The 20964-nt window shown below is 40.7% G+C and overlaps 2 protein-coding genes across 3 annotated transcripts in view; one reads left to right on the top strand and one right to left on the bottom strand.

Annotated features, from left to right (window-relative positions):
- Nucleotides 1-12578, bottom strand: part of LOC126236695 (graves disease carrier protein-like) — a 179255-nt gene extending 166677 nt beyond the window's left edge. The window contains exon 1 of the mRNA XM_049946198.1: nucleotides 12107-12578. Within this exon, the coding sequence (XP_049802155.1) occupies nucleotides 12107-12170 (64 nt within the window). The 5' untranslated portion in view covers nucleotides 12171-12578. The remainder of the gene's footprint in view (nucleotides 1-12106) is intronic.
- Nucleotides 12473-15869, top strand: LOC126236696 (uncharacterized). 2 transcript variants are annotated; one of them, XM_049946200.1, is made up of 4 exons: nucleotides 12473-12717; nucleotides 12908-13021; nucleotides 13127-13488; nucleotides 14409-15869. In XM_049946200.1, exons 2-4 carry the CDS (start codon nucleotides 12910-12912, stop codon nucleotides 14658-14660), a joined length of 726 nt encoding a protein of 241 aa, XP_049802157.1. In that variant the 5' UTR covers nucleotides 12473-12717; nucleotides 12908-12909; the 3' UTR covers nucleotides 14661-15869. The 2 variants fall into 2 exon arrangements, with proteins under 2 accessions (XP_049802157.1, XP_049802158.1); XM_049946201.1 differs by having other exon boundaries at nucleotides 12685-12803.
- Nucleotides 15870-20964: the final 5095 nt, after the last annotated feature.

The following is a 20964-nucleotide window of genomic DNA, read 5'->3' as shown; positions in this document are numbered from 1 at the left end:
AGGCAACGTAAGGATACGCTTCCAAGGCAGTATATGAAAGCGAACTTTGGGAGGCAACAAAGGAAGTTGCACTTCCCATATTGGCGGTCAAGAGAACTATCAAGAAGGTTGCATAGGCTGAATTGTCAGGCATAAAGCACAGACAACACATGTATCTGTTGAAGAGAACATAACGCCGATATGACAGCGGTAGTTCAACAGCGTCTGTATTATGACTCATAACTGGGCTAGTGTAGAATGCTCCAGTGGCTAATGTGTGCCTCAATGATGGATTGTATTGACACGGCGTAAAATACACGGTCATGCAGGTGAGTAAGCAAGACACCCGTAGTCCATTTTTTGATCAGACAAGGGGTTGGTATAAGTGGAGGAGGATTTTCCGATCAACGCCCCATGAAGTACAGTTTAAAACACTTAAAATATTCAGAGATTGGGTACAGTGTGCTGCTAGATAAGATATAGGGGACGACAAACAGTTTCTTATCAAGCGTGAGCCCCAAAAAGTTGGTGGTTTCGACAAATGGAAGAGCAAAACGACCGAGATTTGAGGACAGTGGAGGAAACTCGTTATGCTTCCAGAAATTCACACAGTCTTTCTGTGGAAAAATGTACGCCATTGTCGACGCTCCACGAGTAAAGACGATTGAGACATTGCTGAAGTCGTCGCTCAACTAAACAGGTCCGTTGAGAGCTGCAGCAGATTGCAAAGTCATCGATGTAAAGAGAGCTCGAGATGCCTGGTGGGAGACAGTCCATGATAGAATTAATTGCTGTGACAAGTAGGGCTACGCTCAGCACAGAGCCCTGAGGCACCCAGTTCTGCTGAAAAAAAGTGTTCGATAAAGCTGGACTCACATGTACCTTGAAAATCTGGTAATTTAAAAACTCCCAAATAATAAGGGGCAAGCGGCCTGGGAAGCCCCACATGTGCATTTCATGGAGAATAACCCTTCCTCCAGCAGGTATTGCCTTCTCCAAATAAAATTTTAAAAAAAGGAGCAGAAAATTGCTCGTAATGTGGGTTGACAGGGCGATGAGATGATCAACTGCAGAGCAGTGCTTACTAAATCCACAATGAGCATTAGTTAGCAAATTCCAAGACTTAAGCCACCATACCAGCCGACCCTTGATCATGTGTTCTATCACATTGCTGACACAGTTGGTGAGGGAATAGATATTTGTCCTTGACAGGCTTGTTTGAATGGGGATTATAGTGGCTTCACACCAACAACAGGGAAACGCATCGGCTGTCCAGATGTGATTATACATACAAAGGAGAAAGTGCTTGCCATCAAGAGATAGATGCTGCAACATCTGAATGAGAATATCATTCAGTCGTGGAGCAGAGGATCATGGTGAGGTAACAGCATGTTCGAGCTCCCACATAGAAAAAATGGCATTGTAGCATTCATGATTCTGACAGGGGAAAGATGTCTCCCAAGCTTCCTTCACTTGTTTCTGAGGTAGCAAGGGTGGACGGTAATGGGTGGGACTCGAGATCTCTGCAAAGTATTGAGCCAAGGTGTTGGAAATATAGATAGGGCCCACAATAACATCATTCACTACAGTCATGCCAGAAATTGGGAGATGTACCTTGTTTCCAGAAATCCGACATAGGTTACCCCAAACAACAGAAGAGGGAGTTAAACAGCTGAAAGAAATAGTAAGAGATCCAATTAGGTTTATAACGAATACAGTTCTTCCGTAAAGGATTGTGTTCAAAGACATGGAGAGCACATCTCTGCACGCAGACTGTGTTGTGGCATTCCTCACTCCACTAGGATATTGGGACACATCGCAGTATGAAAGAGTTTCGGGAGATGGACAATCTGCAGTGGTAAGGATAACACTCATAAGGCACTCTATCTGATCATCACTGGTGTGGAAATGTTGTTCATCGAAGATTGCCAGTGAAGAGTAGGGCCTCCAGTAAGCTTTAGAAAGATGTCATTTGGCCCTGCACATAGATGGGACATGAGTTAGCAGACAAAGTACACACAGAAAATCGTCGCTTGGGAAATGTATCTGGGAGGAGGACCACTCTAGATGGTGGGCAAGTTGTGCATTTTAGAACAAGAGCTCCAGGTGCGAGAAAGTGTATGTGTCATCTGAAAGAAATGTGGATTCACCTGTGTTGAGAGAAATGAGAGTAAGCTGCTTGAGAATATCTGCCAGGAGAGAGCCTCTTGGGCAGTTCTCAGAGCCCCAAGTGAAATGGTGGGAGCTGAAGTCGCCAAGTAGCAAAAAGGTTTGAGGGAGCTGAGTGGTACGCTGCAGTATGTATTTCCTGGTGAGATCAAATGATGGGATAAGAGAAATGGCATAATTGGGGAGAGAAAGATGGACAGCAACAGCTTGTAGCTGGGTGTTCAATGAAGCAGTTTGGCTATGAATGTCATCCCAAATGAGCATCGTGACTCCTCTGTGAGCTGGAGTTCCTTCTTTGGAATAAAGGTCGAAACATACTGGAGTGAAGTGTAAGAGATCAAAGAGGTCTTGAGGGTATAATTTCGTTTCTTGGAGGCATAAACCAACTGGGCATTGTCATCGCAATAATAGCTGTAACTCTATCCTGTGTGATCTGAAACCACGAATTTTCCATTGGAGAAAAGCCGTATTAGATGATAGGAGATATTTCTCTTAGAAGGAGCAATTACTTCAGCGGCTCCCGAGAGCCAGATTCAGCTGTGAACTATTACAGGGTTCTGAGGCTGGAGCATCCACTTCCATTATTTCTTCAGAGGTACCAGTAACCTTCCTTGGTTGGTCAGCTGATCCCATGGTGGAGAACTGGTTGGTGATGTGCACTGGTAACACAGAGGTCAGCCAGACAGAGGTGTCACATGGTGTCACTGTTGTATAGGATCTCTGAGTTGGAGCAGGGGAAAAATGTTCGTCTTTGTTTGACTTCTTAGTACCTTTGGTCCGTCAGACGTGGTCCCAGACATTTGCTGACTTTCTTCTTTCTAAATTTCCGTTCTTCTCATTGTGTTCCAAGTGGCTTCACCAGTATGGACAAACGCTCTTTTGGTGTGTTGAGTCAAAATAACTGTGGTGCACGCAGGTGAGGACATAACTGTAGCACTACGATATTCCACCACCACAGCACAGAACTGGAAGTTGCAGGTCTGCCTGGGCATATCTTTCATGCATAGTGACATAGAAACAACGGTACTGTAACTGCTGCATAGTGGTATGCAAGGCTTTCTGCTAGTTAACATTTTGTAGGCAACACTAAGAGGTACCTTTTCCTTCACCCAGATCTCCTGAATAGCTCACTGATCAAGGTACACAGGGCATTCATGGGATGAAGCAGCATGGTTGCCAGTGCAGTTGATGCAGTACGGATAAGAAGGTGGGCTGTCTAGTTCATGAACATCCTTTACACTAGTTGCATATTTGGCTGTTTTTACAGGACATGCGATTATAGTTATAACACTGACATTTGGTAACAATGCATTGAATATATTATATAGGTCTGATGTTGATGACTTCATGGCTCGCCTTGATCTTCGACAGGAGCTCTACTCGATAAAATGTTAAGGGAATGGTACAGTAGGCACTAATTCTGTATCAACCATCTTCATAATCCAATGGACTGCAGTTACACCCTGATCAGAGAGATAACGTTCTATCTTGCCCTCAGTCACGCCATCAAGCAGCCGAGTGTACACGACACTATGCGAAGAATACAGTGCTTGATGAGCCTCTACACAAACAGGGTATCTGTGGAGAAGCATTGCTGTAAACAGTTTTTGGGCTTGAAAGACACTGTCTGTCTCTAGAAGCAAACTTCCATTGTGTAAGCAAGTGCAGGATTTAAGTGGGCCTGCAATTATATCCGTATCTTTCTGAATGATGAAGAGGTTCACTGTATAAAAGTTCTGACCTCCTTCTGAGCATGAGACCATGATAGCAGGGTGCAACTGCAAGTTTCATCATGTCTTTGACCTCATTCCATTCTGTTTATTAGGTTGTATTCATGGAGTTGAAGTACTCATCGAGGGTGAGTCCCCAAGTTTGCTAGTGTCTCTGATGGAGTGCTCCTTCCTTCTGGGGGCCCCCACAGAGAAGAGCACAGCCACCTTAGATGACTTTCCATATATCAGGTCACACCTCCTGAACTCCAGACATAGAGACCAACCAGCAATTGGGAAGGTAGTCCCCATGGGAGGGGACATAGAATAGGAGGAGGATAGACATGCAGCACAGAAAAGTAAGAAGTACTGCAGTGGTTGGGGGCCCACATGTGCCATGTGTGCGACTGCATGCGTGCAAGTTAGTGACTGAAATGTTACTGTTGCAATGTTCTACCTGTAAGTATTCTACTGGAAAGGAGACAGATCGGTGGAGACATTAGGTTCAGTGACACTTTGGCCTATTCAACAGGGACAGTTATGCACCAACATTTGTTTACACTTCCGTTGCCTAATGGCCGACAACAAACACTGCAATGTACCAAAACCCTTACTGTTATACATATAAGAATACAAATCATTCAGGTTCAAATGAATGTCTACCAGATGTCGGGTTCCAGTGAATATACTGGTGCGCAAAAGTTAAGGATGAAAATACACTCCTGGAAATTGAAATAAGAACACCGTGAATTCATTGTCCCAGGAAGGGGAAACTTTATTGACACATTCCTGGGGTCAGATACATCACATGATCACACTGACAGAACCACAGGCACATAGACACAGGCAACAGAGCATGCACAATGTCGGCACTAGTACAGTGTATATCCACCTTTCGCAGCAATGCAGGCTGCTATTCTCCCATGGAGACGATCGTAGAGATGCTGGATGTAGTCCTGTGGAACGGCTTGCCATGCCATTTCCACCTGGCGCCTCAGTTGGACCAGCGTTCGTGCTGGACGTGCAGACCGCGTGAGGCGACGCTTCATCCAGTCCCAAACATGCTCAATGGGGGACAGATCCGGAGATCTTGCTGGCCAGGGTAGTTGACTTACACCTTGTAGAGCACGTTGGGTGGCACGGGATACATGCGGACGTGCATTGTCCTGTTGGAACAGCAAGTTCCCTTGCCGGTCTAGGAATGGTAGAACGATGGGTTCGATGACGGTTTGGATGTACCGTGCACTATTCAGTGTCCCCTCGACGATCACCAGTGGTGTACGGCCAGTGTAGGAGATCGCTCCCCACACCATGATGCCGGGTGTTGGCCCTGTGTGCCTCGGTCGTATGCAGTCCTGATTGTGGCGCTCACCTGCACAGCGCCAAACACGCATACGACCATCATTGGCACCAAGGCAGAAGCGACTCTCATTGCTGAAGACGACACGTCTCCATTCGTCCCTCCATTCACGCCTGTCGCGACAGCACTGGAGGCGGGCTGCACGATGTTGGGGCGTGAGCGGAAGACGGCCTAATGGTGTGCGGGACCATAGCCCAGCTTCATGGAGACGGTTGCGAATGGTCCTCGCCGATACCCCAGGAGCAACAGTGTCCCTAATTTGCTGGGAAGTGGCGGTGCGGTCCCCTACGGCACTGCGTAGGAACCTACGGTCTTGGCGTGCATCCGTGCGTCGCTGCGGTCCGGTCCCAGGTCGACGGGCACGTGCACCTTCCGCCGACCACTGGCGACAACATCGATGTACTGTGGAGACCTCACGCCCCACGTGTTGAGCAATTCGGCGGTACGTCCACCCGGCCTCCCGCATGCCCACTATACGCCCTCGCTCAAAGTCCGTCAACTGCACATACGGTTCACGTCCACGCTGTCGCGGCATGCTACCAGTGTTAAAGACTGCGATGGAGCTCCGTGTGCCACGGCGAACTGGCTGACACTGACGGCGGCGGTGCACAAATGCTGCGCAGCTAGCGCCATTCGATGGCCAACACCGCGGGTCGTGGTGTGTCCGCTGTGCCGTGCGTGTGATCATTGCTTGTACAGCCCTCTCGCAGTGTCCGGAGCAAGTATGGTGGGTCTGACACACCGGTGTCAATGTGTTCTTTTTTCCATTTCCAGGAGTGTAGCTTTCAGATTATGTCACTGTCAAGTAACAAACTCAATCAAGCTTGGACCATACATAGAAGAACTACAGTATGTACAATACAGTACAGTATAGTAACTGAAAGAAACACACAGTGAAATGAAGAGGAATGACACTGTTGTTCAAAGGCAATAATTACACTGAATTCACAGTGATTCATGATAGTCGCCTGGACATTACAAATGGTGTGGCATGGTTCTTAATAGGGTGTATGATCTCCATGGACAGCAATGCATACTCTGAAATGCTCCCCCATGCTGGACACAAGGCAGGTAATGAGTTTCTTGTGGTGGGGCATTCCGTTCTTTCACCAGTGGGGTTGCTGGTTAGTTGTTGGTGCATGTGGTTCGAGCTGAATATATCTTTCCAATGCATGCCATATGTTCTCAGTGGGATTTTAGTCAGGGGAACAAGCAGGCCAGCCCATTCACCGTATATCCTCTTACTCCAAGAGCGTCTCCACCTGCACTGTTTGATGCGGTCGAGGATTGCCATCCACAAAAATGAAGTCAGGGCCGAATTCTCCCCTGAAGAGATGCATATTGGGAAGGAGTAAAGTGTCAGTAACGTTGATGGGAGAGTGTTCTATATTCAAAGATTTGGAGGTAGGTACGCTCATGGAAAATTATGGCTCCCCACACTGTAACATCTGGATCAGCAAAATTATCAGGGGTGCATTTGGTACAGATTTTATTTTTACAGATGACAACACAAGACTGCATTAACAGTGCATGTTGAGGAACTCTTTGAACTAGAGGATACTCGGTGAATGCACTGACCTGCCCATTCCCTCGATTTAAATCCCACTGAGCATGTTTGGGATGCACTGGGTGGGTATACTGCGTCATACCCACATACACCAACAACCATCTGGCACCTACACTGGTGAAAAACTGGAGCACACCACCACAAGACTCTGCATCGGTCTTATGCCCAGCTCGGGGTTACATTGCAGAGCATGCACTGCCATTCATGGTGATCACACACCCTATTAAGAATCGCGTCCTGTCATTTGCAGTGTCCAAGGGACCATCATGAATCATCTTGATTTTAGAGTCTTTGAATAACATTGTCATTCCTGTGTCTCATGGTGTATTTCCTTCAGTTATCCTTCGTACTACACTGTAACAATTCTTTTTTATGTACAGCCCAAGTGTCATCAATCTATGCTAACTGGCAGTAACATGTGAATTAGCTTCTGGAATGTACCGACAGGGATGTTGAGCCACGCTGACTCCATTTCCTTGGTTGAGGACCCATGGCATGAAGAGCCAAACAAGGTGTTCCCACAGACTCTTTAAGTCCAGAGAGATTGGTGACAAAGGGAGTATGGTAAACTCATCCTGATGCTATTCAAAGTATGCACATACACTGCAAGCTGTGTGACATGTTGCATTGTCCTGCTGGCAGACGCCACTGCCAAGGGAAACAAACTGCATGTAGGGGTGGGTACGGTCCCCAAGGATAGGTGCATGCTTGTGTTGATGCACTTTGCCTTCCAGATTTCAAGATCACCCTTTGAAAGCAATGAAAACATTCCGCAAACCATACCGCACTCTCCTCTGGCCTGGGCCCTTCCGACGATTGTTGCAGGATGTTTGCTTTCAGATGTTTCACACCATACACACCTACATCCACACAACTGAAATGGCCACATATCACTACTCAGTGGACATCCAGTTGTGATATTGGTGTGCAAATTCCAGCTTTCTTCGCCAATGAATGGTAGTCAGCATGAGTGCATTATCCACCACCTGCTGTGGAGGCCCAAGAGCAGCAACATTCAATGAACAGTCATTGAGGAGGAGGAGGAGATTGGTGTTTAATATCCTGGTGACAATGAGGTCATTGGAGACGGAGCACAAGCTCAGATTAGGAAATGATGAGGCAGGAAATCTGATGTGCCCTTTTTTAAAGGAACCGTACTGGCATTTGTCTGAAGTGATTTAGCAAAATTATGGAAAACCTAAATCTGGGTGGCTCCATCCGGATTTGAACCATCATGCTCTTGAATGCATGTCATTGAGGAGACCCTGTTGGTAGCCCCTTGGTTCATCTGGGCTGTCAGCTGCTCAACAGCTGCACATCTATTCACCCATCATCTATGACCTGTGCCACACCACAGTTACCTTAGCGCCTGTTTTGGATGGTACCATTTGCCACACATGGTTTGCTGTAACCACGGAGGTACACAAAAAGTTTACAACTTAACCATTTTGGAAATGCTTCCACCCTTGGCCCAAAATCCAATGATCATGCTCTTTTGGACATCAGACAAATCACTCCATTTCTGCATTATGACAATGGCTACACTGTTTTTCTGCATCCTCCTGACATGATTTGTATACCTTCCAAAGCTACCACTGCCACCAGGCGTTTATGAGTGGTTTTTGCATGTTGACATTGAACATAGGTGGTGGTCACATTAATGTGACTTGCCCATGTATAGCATATTGTTTTCAACCAAGCACATCAATAGGTATTTCTAACTGTGAGAATAAAGTGTTGCTACAACCTTAATATATTTCTTCAATTGGTGCTGCAAAGTAGTACATGGAAATAAAATTTCAGGAGTTATAGTTCATGTCCTGGAAAGTAATTTGCAGCACACTAAGCCATGTTACCGCGACAGCCTTCTGTCACCATCTCAGTGAATGTTCACATGTTTGCACAAGCTGTTCGTTTTTTCCAATCATGCACAACTTTTATTTATTTTAACAAAAGTGCACTTTCTTGCTATTAGCAACAAACTTGGATAAGAATGTCAGATTTAGTTGGCTAGCTGCTGACGAGATAGATATGCACAAATTATCACCTACAGACAGTTTTAGTTCTCATTTACAGCACTCAGTAATCATGCAATAGATCTTTCAACAACGCCTGAGGATTGCAGTTATGTATCATTATGGATTGAAGTATTCACAGGTCTTCATCGTAAGTAATAATCTTCATGAAAGTGATGAACAGCTCACACTGATGTAGCTAGTTTTCTTTGAAATGACATGCTTTTATCAATGGTATTCTCCTCAGTTGCAGCAGAAATGTTCATGCTATCAAAGTAGACACTAAATATTCAAGGTGTTTTTGCATTAAAATGGCCAACATAGCAAACCGAGTGTAAAACATGGTCCCTTTAATCATGAATGGAAATCACATAGACTGCTGAGTCGTGGTATATGTTGATATGTATCAATGAGCACATTAGAGACATTTTGAAAACTGTGTAAGACAATGGGCTAATAATAATATTCAATTCTGTCGGCTATAACCAGTGAAGCAGGAAAGATACTATAACCAATGAAGTAGAAAACATGCAACGAACTTTACAAACAACATGGTGACTATAATGTCATATCAGTGGTGATTTTTTTTCAAACGGGCTAAACTATAGCTCAATCTGTCATCACAACCATGTTTTTTGCTTTTACATTTGTTGGTTTCACCAACTAACAATCAAGCCGTGAAGATACACAAGGAAAGGTGATGTCACATCAGTCATTGACATAATGTCTCTGGTCAAAGCTGATGTCTACAATCTGATATTCCTCGTAATCCATGCAATGAACCCAACTTACTGAAAATTGAGGTAAGTCATGGGATTCTCATGTGTGGTGCGTTTACATGTAATAAAATTGGGTCTTGTGTGCCTTTCATCATCTCGCTTCCAAAAGATAGAGAAGCATACTGTCCAACTAAAATCTAGATCAGGGCCCATGACAGTCATACCAGTGTTTCTCTACAGCTCGTAAGTTGTTAATATATCACTTTCACCTAAGTGACATGCAGGAAGCTACTTTCAGTTAGACAATGCACTTTTCACTCACTTTCAAACTGTCAGGATGGTATCCGGAACACTCCACAGAGATGTTTTTGTGCCTCAAAGTCACTTGACATGAGTCCTGCTGAACATAAATGGGACCCATCAATCTGGATGTTCAGCCTTGAACCCAACTACAGTCAATGTCTGTGAGCTGTATACAGCAGTTGAGTTTATGTACCATCATAGCTCCGAAATACTTCTGGTGTCTCATTTACTCCATGGTATGATGTGTATCCAGCCATCAGCGTGAAAAGGGTCACTACACACAACTAGGCACATATGTAAATTAATTGCTGACAATTGTATGCTTACTTATTGTATATCCTTGAGTATCCACTCTCATGATATATATGATGTGTGCAAATACATGTCTACTTCTGTTGACTTTTGAAGTAATAATTAACATCTAAAAAATATTCCGTTTTTGACTTTAACAATAACTTTTAACTGACTTCTACTGGATCCCGTTACATTTACTTTTCCCACAATAATTTTACCAGAAAAAAGCATTATAACACTAATAAAAATAATCAGTGCCATCTTTCTGCCTCAGTTTTTACTGATATGGCCTCAGTTTAAAAGATACTTAGGTTATTTCATTGAAGGTGCATTTTTGTGTGTAAGAACTTTACGAATAATGTGAAATCTTCAGTATTATCTCTATATCCAGGGTATGTTTGACATAGCATCTTATCTCTTCTTCTGGCAGAAGTGTTGTTATGGTTAAGGTATCAGTGCCTCATTGAAAATTATCTGTATTAGGAGCTTTATTTAACCACTCAGGCTTCCACAACAATCCATGTACTGATGCAATATCTACTTTGAAATAAAGTGGTCTCCTTGGAAGTTTAGGAATGCTGGGGAACCCAATCTTTTCAATCGAACAACATTTATAAGAAAAGCTGTTAATAAATGCAAAACATCAAATCTTCGACTCATGGAAAAGGCAGGAGGGTGACTGATACTGGATAAAAGATACTTGATAATATCGGGCAGATTCTCAAACTACAGATACATAAAATATATGATAACTGAAGACATTTTATTTAAAGTAACAGAGTAACAGTGAAAATGACAACAATGTTTTGCTTTCATGAAATGTAAGAATGCAATAAAAACTGTTTCATTACGATCTTAACAAGTTCCGTCTTAATCTTGAACATATGTCAGGAATCACAGTTACTAATGTAGTTGCTCTTTTCTGCAAAGGTGTCTTCCAGGTGACTAGAACTGAATGCTGCTTTCAGTCAATGATAATAAATAAAAAAGTATGGAATCACACCCACTCTATAGAACCGTAAATTATCATGAAGTTTATATATGCACTCATAATGTAGATTTATAGAAAGAGTGATTATAGCAGTCTCAGTTTTCTGGAAGAAACAAGATAGAGATGTAAACCTTGAATTCATGTCTGTCAGTCCACTGCAATAATCACTCAAACAAGTGCGTCTCACTGCAGTGCACGTCACACATGCTGGCATGATGATACACTGTAAATACAAGAAACAGCTACAGCTATATCATGAGTAAACACAAGAAGCTCCAGATGCAATAGCCCTATGAACAGCTGAAATTATGTGTAACACCAAAACTGTTAACAAATTCTACAATCTGTTAAGACTACAAAAAATCTAATACTGACTCTTTCATTGTCCACAATGATGTTTAGTGATGGCTCAAAAAATGACTGAGAATTTTTAGGTTTTTTTAAAAAATTTTCCTATTGTGCACAACCATTATTCCCTAAAAATGGAGGTAGCTGCCATTTAGCTGAGTGTCTGCAGACTAAATCCTCATGGATTTAAGGTCACTTCCAGTTTACAAAGTATATATATATATATATATATATATATATATATATATATATATATATATATATATATATATATATATATGAAATACTGAGTTGTGTTTAATCTTACTTTCCAATTTAACTACTCACATAGTGAAAATTTCTCAAACTGCAGGTTTAAGGTAGGAATTGTATTCAGATGGATCAGCCAGATAATAACAGAAACTAGATAAGACCTGGTTTTCATATGTAACTTTTAGTTTTGTCTTTGTTGTTATAACAATGATGACAGTGTTAAGCTTCCACAATGTAAACAGTCAACAGGCTACTGCAAGAGAGAAAAAATGGAAGAAAAGAAAGTATCAGAAGGCTAATACAGCCCTTTAGAAAGCTGTTTTAATACCAACAACTATTTGCTGTTTTGGTCAAGTACATACTTTCTTCCATCAATAATTGACTAAAAAGCGTGGCTTACCTCCCGCTAAGAGTGACTTCAAAATAAATTCCACTGACGTTCCTTGCTCTGTTGCTAGTGCCATTGCTACACAAATGTGACAAGTAATACGCTTCCACAGAACAGGCGGGCACGCTTGCTTTCACCTCAAGCATGTCCCCGAGTCAACTGACAGCACACCTGAGGAAGTGAAGACGTCCCCGTACCCTCCATATGTCGCGGTCATGACCTACTTCACGATAATTCTACCCTTACTACAATCCGTCATTTACATTAACTTCACTGCAGCTGCAAAACACTGCAGCGCACGGAGCTTTCCATAGACTGCTGTTACAGTGTACCAGCTGATTTTTGCACAGCAAATCTCTGACGTCAAACGCGTACTTGGTATGAATGAAACTGTTGGGGAGGGGATAGCTGCTTTAGGTGCACTAGTCACTTTCGCTTTTTTTTCTCTCTGAAAAGTGGGGTCTTAAAACGTAGAATGTTATCTGTTCTTGAAGTGATAAGTTGACATAAATCAATTGCGTATTCAGGCAATGCAAAATAGGAAACAGCGTACGACCCTTTCCGAAATTTCTGCTGTTTGGGTAGCATTTGTACCTTCTAGTAGAAATGAACGGCCAATATACGTAAATATAACTTTCATAATAAAAAGCTATATTGCATATAGCGACTTAATAACACAACTACTTTCCAGTTTCAAACACTAGTATAGGTTAGTTGGAAACCTCTTGCTCCAAAAACGAAAAAAATAAGGTGGTAACAAAAACAAAGGCAGAGTATGTTATGTAATTGGTTGTGGTGGTACGCTTGTTTCAGTGATGGCAGCTGATGAGAGAGCGGCTCGTAGAGAAGCTAGAAGGCGAAGAATTTTAGAAAATTCGGAGAACAGGTTGCAGAGAATAACAGGAAGATATGAGAGCGGGTCAGATGGTAATAAAAACGATACTTCGTTAAGATTTAGCGCTTTGTTTTGAACCCAGTCTATGATTAGCCGTTCATATTTAATGTATGATTCAAAAACGCTTTTATTTACAGCAAAAGCGGAGTATTCAACAACAGGTGAAGAAGCAACGACGTGGAAGAGTAGCATTCAAAAGGATGCGATAAATGGGCTTGTTAGGCCTGTAAAAATCCAGCAGAAAACTGAAGAACACTATGAGAGTGCTGGAAGTAAATATGCAGACGAAATACTAAGAAGAGTGCAAAATTGCAACATACCGTACAGCAGATTAGACAGTCCAATAGATGAAACTTCTAATGAGGCGACAACAGGAGTTAAAGTAGTGGAGCAGCGAACCCACAGGTCACGGTTTTTTGTGTGGAATCTGCATTTTGTTTGTACGGCAGTAATCACAAGAACATTATTTGCCTTTGGACTAGGGTACTTATTTAGTGAGGTAAGAGCAAAGTGGTCTTATTTTCACGTAAATTTTATCATACAGTTCTTTGTAGGGAATTGTACTGAATAGTATAAAATACGATGAGAAAGAATGACCGTTCATAAAATGTGATATATGAGGTTGGAAGGAACTGCTGATGTAATGATGACACTAGTAGTACAGTGACAAGTAAACAGTTAACCCTAGCTCTCACCGTAAGTGGGTATTGGTATGTGGGTAGCTGTGGTGTAATTAGAGCTACTGTAGCTAGAAATGAATCTCGCATGAATTGGCACAGCGGACACCAGAAAATATTTGGCATGTAGCCTCACCAGTGGGAAATGAATGTGTTGTTTGGAAATAGTTCTTTTATTTTTCATCATAAAGATTTTGACGACTGGTACGTGTAGCAAATGAACTAGGCCTATTACCACAAATCAACCAGAGGTGCATAGGTAGTCAGTCAGTGTAGGCCTATTCAAAACTGTGGATTCACAAGATTATATTGAACTTACCCAGAAGTATCATTTTCTACATAAGCTATAAGATGATTGTGATTTTGGGAAGTTAGGCTTAATACTGTTGACCCAGATCTTAATGTGTGACCATGGCTATTGCTCAGAATGTTGTTACCGATTACCAGCACAATAAAGAACATGGTTATGCTTCATATTAAAATTACTTTAATATTGTCTCAGTACAAATTTGTGCTACTGTGTCGTTGTTGTGTTACACAGCCTATGGATGGGTACAATGTTATAACATTCAAGTGAACTGATGGAAACTTTGTCTTGTCTCAGTCAACTTATGTAGCTATATTTACATATATAAGGCAATTCTATTATGGAGTAGCAGGAGTTTATTGTAATTGAATTGGTGCTTACTGTAGATAGTTTTTGAGAACTTTATTGTAGTAATTAAATATTCCTTGGTTTCAGCTTGTGTTTTTACCATTACTGCTTCTGCTGCTGAGTGAAATACTGCTGACCAAAACAGTTAATAGCTCAAGCACTTACGGCATTTTGGGAGGAGCTCTGATATTGATAGGACTGCCTTCACATTTAGTGACGACTTGTGCCTATTGTGCCTCTGTAGCTACCCATCTGATTGGTGTTTTTGCCATCTACCTGGTTTCATTTACACTCACTGACTGTGTTATCAACTCAGTGACTTCTGCAGACAGTGGGTAGCAGACAGGTGTAATCAACAACTTTTGACACAGACTGTGCTGGTAAAATTACTTGCTATTGCTATGTGCTGTTAATTTGTTTGAGAAATCCAATATATTTACTGGAGTGCTATTATCATGAACTCTTCTACTGTAAAATTTTGTAATAGACCTATGAGGCCCTTCAAAGCTTTACATATTGTTTCACTCCAGAAAAAAAAAAAAAAAACTGGACAAAGAGTACACATGACACTAATGGCATTTATGCAGAATAGAAATCGTAAATACAACATGTTACGGCACTAAGTTGTTGCACCTGTTAAAATACATAGAACATCCGTGATGTTTGTACAAAAAGAAATAGTCACACACACACACACACACACACACACACACTCACTCACTCACTGTAAGAACACCAAAATCTTGCTAAGTGCTATTAACCTGGTCATTCACTATACCTCACAGCTCTAGAATGTCATTGCTGAGATAATGGAGGATTGGTAAATGAAGTAAAAGAAGAGATGTTGAATATCATATAAAATTAAAATTATTTGAACATTAGTGCAATTTCTGTGTAATATAAGAATAAGTGCAGATTTTGTTGTTTGAGTATGTGTATTATGTGAATGAATTCTTTTAAAAATTTATGTATAAGCTTTCCAGAAGGTAATGAATTGTCAGTTTTCAGATTCTGTTAAATACATTCTTGAGTATGGTTCTGAGTATCATAAGGTATTTTTGGCATCGAATTAATAACAGTTTTTTTTTTTGTGGTTTGTTGTTCTTTTTGTGATTTCTGAAAATAAGGCTGAATGTAACTGTGACTGGTTTGTAAACTTATTAACACCAAAGTATGTGATACAGAGTAGTTAATTTATAGCCTGCAAAGAATATATTTGAAAATGGGTAGAGGAAACCCATTTATGCTTTACAACGAAGTAGATTTGTTAAGCTGTTTTCAAGAAGGAATTCAATTTTGCCTGAAATATGCAGATTCTGTAGTAATATAGTACCTGTTCTCTAGTGAGAACTTCTAAGATACATTGTACCTGAGTATTTGTGTTAGGTACAGTGCTGTTTGCTTTTATCATATTAAAAATATTGTGGTCCAGAATATTATTCGTTTAGGTTGCCTTTCTACAAGCAACCAAACATAATTTTTCGACATGTATTTTTATATTTTGATTGTTAAATAATAATGCAGAAGCTAATAAATTTTGGAATCATACTCTGTGTACCCTAAATAGCTCATGATAATCACTAAAGTTGTACCCATCCACATGTTAACATCACTTCACCCTTCCGTAAGCCTTCTATAGTGACTTTGTTCTCAAAGTAATTGTGTGTGATTTGATTATAACTTTTACTTTGCTAGAGCCATGTAAATGACGAGGATTTAACTTAGAACAGGTACACTTTTTTTCTTATATTCGAAATTAAGAACCTGCATGAATGTCACTAAACGTATCTCCTCTTGCCGTGCAGTAGTTGGTGACCTACAGAGGTGTGAAAATTATTAGACTCAAAACAGAATTTGATATTTCCTAGTTTCTCTCCTCTGGAATTATTCAGCCACGTGATATCGGCATTTTCACTCTATTACATATATATGACATTTACCTTTGCTATTGGCAATACTGTGCCAACAACAATGTTGACAGGACCCCCTAAGCAATTAACTTACTGTTGAATCAGAGATAGCATGGCTGCAGTTGTTTTGGAGACAGTTTAATTCAGCTGAGACAATATTTTTGTTATCAATAATTCTTTCGTGTGTCAGATATTTGTTGGTGTGGGTCGGAAAAGTGATCTGTCACCAAGAAAAGTTGTTACTATAAAATTGTTAATAGAAGAAACGGTGTTCACAGTGGAAAATAGCAACCAGGTTATAAATTTCACAAAAATCTGTAAGCTGGATTTGTCAGGCAGCAAAAGATGGCCTTAATTTCAGTCCTGCATGTCGAGGGAACTGCGGACGCAAGAGGGAACTGTCACCTAGAATTCAGTGCAATCTTGTCCAGATGGCAAAAAAAAAAAAACAGCAGCAGAGTTACCAGTCAAGATTTGAAGGAGGCTCTGGAGAACTTCGGAGTTGATGTTGGTTGCTCCACAGTCCTCAGAAATCTTATTAGTGATGGTCTTCCAGCTCATCGTCCATGCAAAAAAGCAAAACTTACCCCTGAAATGAATACAAAGAGACTTAGATGGACTCATGAAGATAGAAATCAGTTTGGAGCAAGGTAAATAAAGTTTATTTAAACCAACTGAGAATCTGTATGTGAAAATTTCTTTTGAAAGATGAGTATTTGTTTTCAACAAAATATTAAAAAAACATATTGAGAAATTGTCCTTTTTTTCCTTCTGTTCAGATGAGCATATAAAATCTGACAACGTGGATTTTTTTGTGCTTAAAAATTTTTTTTCTTTCCCATCTGCTTTTCAGATGAGTCTATATTCTCCATATGTGAAGATAATACCCAGAATGGTTGAAGAAGAGTTTTCAGAGTTTTGCAAAGCGCAAAACTCTGTTATGGTATGGACTGTAATGCCAGCAAAGGATATGTTATGGTATGGACTGTAATGCCAGCAAAGGGTACTGGCCACCATTACATTGTGGAAGGCAGTATGAATCAAACTCAGTATAGGAAAGTTCTGGAAGAAGAGGCTTTTTATCTCGGGCGAAGGAATGGTTTTCCGACGGTAACTTTGTGTTCATGCATGATGGAACACCTTGCCATAAGACTCAGTCAGTTTCACAGTTGTTAGCTGAAAACAATGTAGAAACTTTGCCATAGCCTGGAAATAGTCCAGACATGAACAATATAGAGAATCCATGGGCAAATTGTTAATTGGAAGTTGAGGAAGATCAACATTACAACAAGGTTGCAACTCGTCGAGAAACTGATCCAAAAAATATGGCATCATGATGAAGATGTCAAAAATCAATACTCAAGACTCATAGAAACAATGCCAAGACATGTGGAATTGCTCATTCTGTATATCAGCATTCTTCCAATGAAACAATGCAGTTTCATAATAGTGATTGTGTGTCTATGCTTGAAAGTTCAGTATGCAGACAAATTAATAATCAATACAGAAGTTGTCATTCCCTACATAAAAGATAGTTCAAACAGCAGCAGTCATGGAGTGTAATGGTGAAAAATGTCAATCAAATTCCATAATAGTCTTCTCTGTAATAAGTATGTTACTCAACTATTACTGGAATAGTTATCTCTGCACTGAAGGACTTTAGATACAAGTATTTCAACTTAGTTCAATTCTGTGGTGCAGAGTTAACACCTTTGTGAGATCTTTGCTAGGTTAACAGTTATATGTCCTGAAATGATCCCCACTTCTGTCATCATTCACCTTTTCTGGTTCCCTCTTCACAGTTTCTGTAATCTGTTCAGGAGTTATCTCCATCTCTTGTCCTTCTGCCACTAATATGGCTTTCCTTCTAATTTTGTTTGGTTGTAGTTTCATTAAGATGTAATTATTCACACTCTGTTTTATCTTTTCCTTTCTATTGTGGAATTACACCATACATCATGTTTGATCTATTATATGATATATCTTCCCTTTTAGCAGATGACATGCGCTCGGCCGATCATGTCCTTGAGTTTATCAGTGTCAGTGAGATGACATTGGTCATTTGTAGCTCTTTTTTGGGGAAACACCCCCCCCCCCCCTTCAATAGTAGTTTTCTAAGATGTTTGATAAATCTGTGTGAGTGCATATTGGAAGTTTTATGTGGCTGAAGGATGACATGCCTCCAGTAAATCAAAAGGCAAAGCTTGATTGTTACTCATTAGGAGAATAACATTGGAAGTGTAATTTATATATGAATGAAGTACAGTGGAACGTCACATAGCGAGCCTAATTCGTTCCAGAATCTTACCTGGAGTGTGAAACACTCGTGAATGCATTCCACGCAGAAAAAGCACTAAAAGTTTTATATTATTCATACGATTTATTCAAAGAAAATTGTACATACAGTATTATGTACTTTATGATATGTAACTTAATTCTTTCTTACTGGGAAGCTATCTATAGTCATTCTTTTCTGCTGAAATTTTAACTCTTGCCAAAGATTGACACAGCATTATCGTCAAATAAATTTGTAGTGCACGTGACGCCACTGCTTTATTGGGGTGATGATTTACAATGTACAATACAACCAATTCCCATGCTTTCAGCATTTCTCTTATTGCGCCAGAAGATTGCTGCTTCGCTGTTACTGCCTCCTCCTCCTCCTCCTCCTCCTCCTCCTCCTCCTCCTCCTCCGAAGAACTTTTCAAATGCAACTTCCTGCTGTAAAACACATTGCAACTCCAAAAGCTCTTCAGTGGTTATTTCTTGGCTGTGATCTTCCACACACTCATCAATATTGTTATCCACATCTAGTCTCATGCTCTTGGCCAAAGACACAATCTCGTTGACTAAAGGCTCCACAGGTTGTGACTCAAATGCCTTAGAGTCACATTCAACAACATGCTCCAGCCAAAGCTGCTTTCATGCAGAAGTGATAGTTCTCTTGGTAACCCCTTCTCAATCCTTTTCAATAATCTTGGCACAGGAAACAATGTTGAAATGACATTTCTAAAACTCTCTGTGAGTGAGATTGGTAGCTTCCATGAACTCAAAGCAATGCTCAGAAAGTGTTTTAATGTAGAGCTTTTTAAAGTTAGAAACAATCAGCTGGTTCATAGGCCCAAGTAAGAGTGTGGTGTTGTGAGGCAGAAACTGGATCTTGATGAATTGGAATTCTTCGAAGAGGTGGTCTTGCAGGCCTGGAGAATGGGCAGGAACATTGTCCATAACAAACAAGACATGGAGTTGCAGATTAATCTCAAGCAAATATTTTTTCACTGAAGAGCCAAACACTTCATTGATCCAATCACAAAAAAGGTCACGTGTCACCCAAACCATGTTGTTCGAACTCCACATCACATTTAACATGCTCTTCTGGACTTTGCATTTCTTGGAGGCTCATGGAATTTGTGAATGGTAAACAAGCAGTGGTTTAATTTTCAAATTGCCACAGAATAGCAAAGTGACACGGTCTTTCATTGGCATGTGACCGGGGAACACATTCTCATCCTCTCTTATAAAGGTACGCTTTGGCGACTTTTTCCAGAATAGACCTGTCTCACAATTAAAAACGATTTTGCGGCAGATAACCTTCAGACCCTACGAATATGTTGAAGTTGCTGACAAAGTTCCTGCTGCCATTATGTCGGAGCTGGCTGCTTCACTGTGCTTCGCAACGCTGTGGGTGTTGGTTCTTCTCTTAAAATTCTTGAACTACCCATGGCTTGCCTTTAAAAATTCTTTAGCTGCTGATGATCCTCGCTTCTTCTTAACGAGGTCGGCGATAATCATTCTTGCGTTCTCAGGAATGATGTTCTCGTTAATAGTGTTGCCTTGCAACTGCTTTTCATTTATCCATATAAGGAGCAACCTTTCAATTTTGTCCAGAATACAAAACTGTTGTTTAGCTGCTCATCATTCCCTTTGAAGTATCTGTCTCATTAATCTTCTTGTTCTCGATAATAATGCAAATAGTTAGAATAGACCGATTGTATGTGCATGCTAAATTAGCAACGCTCACAACACTTTCATGTTTTTCAGTGGTTTTATGTTCAGTGCTTTCTAAGAGCATTTTCTTTCTGTTATGGTTGTCTTCTTGCTTTTTTTTTTATCTTTGGAGACATATCTACGGAGGTTGATTTGCTCACAAAAAACACTGTAGGAACGTAAGTTTAGAAAAATGTGTGATCACAGCTGCACTAAGATGGTAGCAGAAAGAGCACTAAACCCCGACTGCAGTACATACTAAAGACATTGTTCATATGCTGTTGCTGACAATGAAAGGCATTTATATTGTAGAATGCCTCCTCCACCAAATCACACTAAATTCTAAATCGTTATCACTCATTATGTGAAACATTGCTCGTTAAGCAGGTCATTTTTTACAATTTGTTTTGCTCATTATGCGAATTGCACATAATGGGAGGTGCTCATTAAGTGAGGTTCCATTGTATTGTTTTAGGGTATTCATACCCCTTGTTCTTGAATGTTGATAACATGTCTGGAAACTGGAGTCCCTGAAGAGTTTGGAAAAAGGGGAAAGATAATGATATTTTGCGAGGATTATCAGAGACTAAATATTTGATCCATATGAGGACAAAGCAGTTGTGGACTGTTAAAGGACCCATCCTGACATTTAACTGAAGTGATTTCAAGGAAACTCAGTATTTTGAGTTAAGTAAATTTGAACTTCATTCCCGTAAAAATGATTCTGGTATTTTAATAATTGTCAA

The sequence above is a fragment of the Schistocerca nitens genome, chromosome 2, assembly GCF_023898315.1.
Source record: "Schistocerca nitens isolate TAMUIC-IGC-003100 chromosome 2, iqSchNite1.1, whole genome shotgun sequence".
Lineage (NCBI taxonomy): Eukaryota > Metazoa > Arthropoda > Insecta > Orthoptera > Acrididae > Schistocerca > Schistocerca nitens.
Note: the sequence above shows the minus strand (reverse complement) of the source record. Positions and strands in the feature narration are given on the sequence as shown.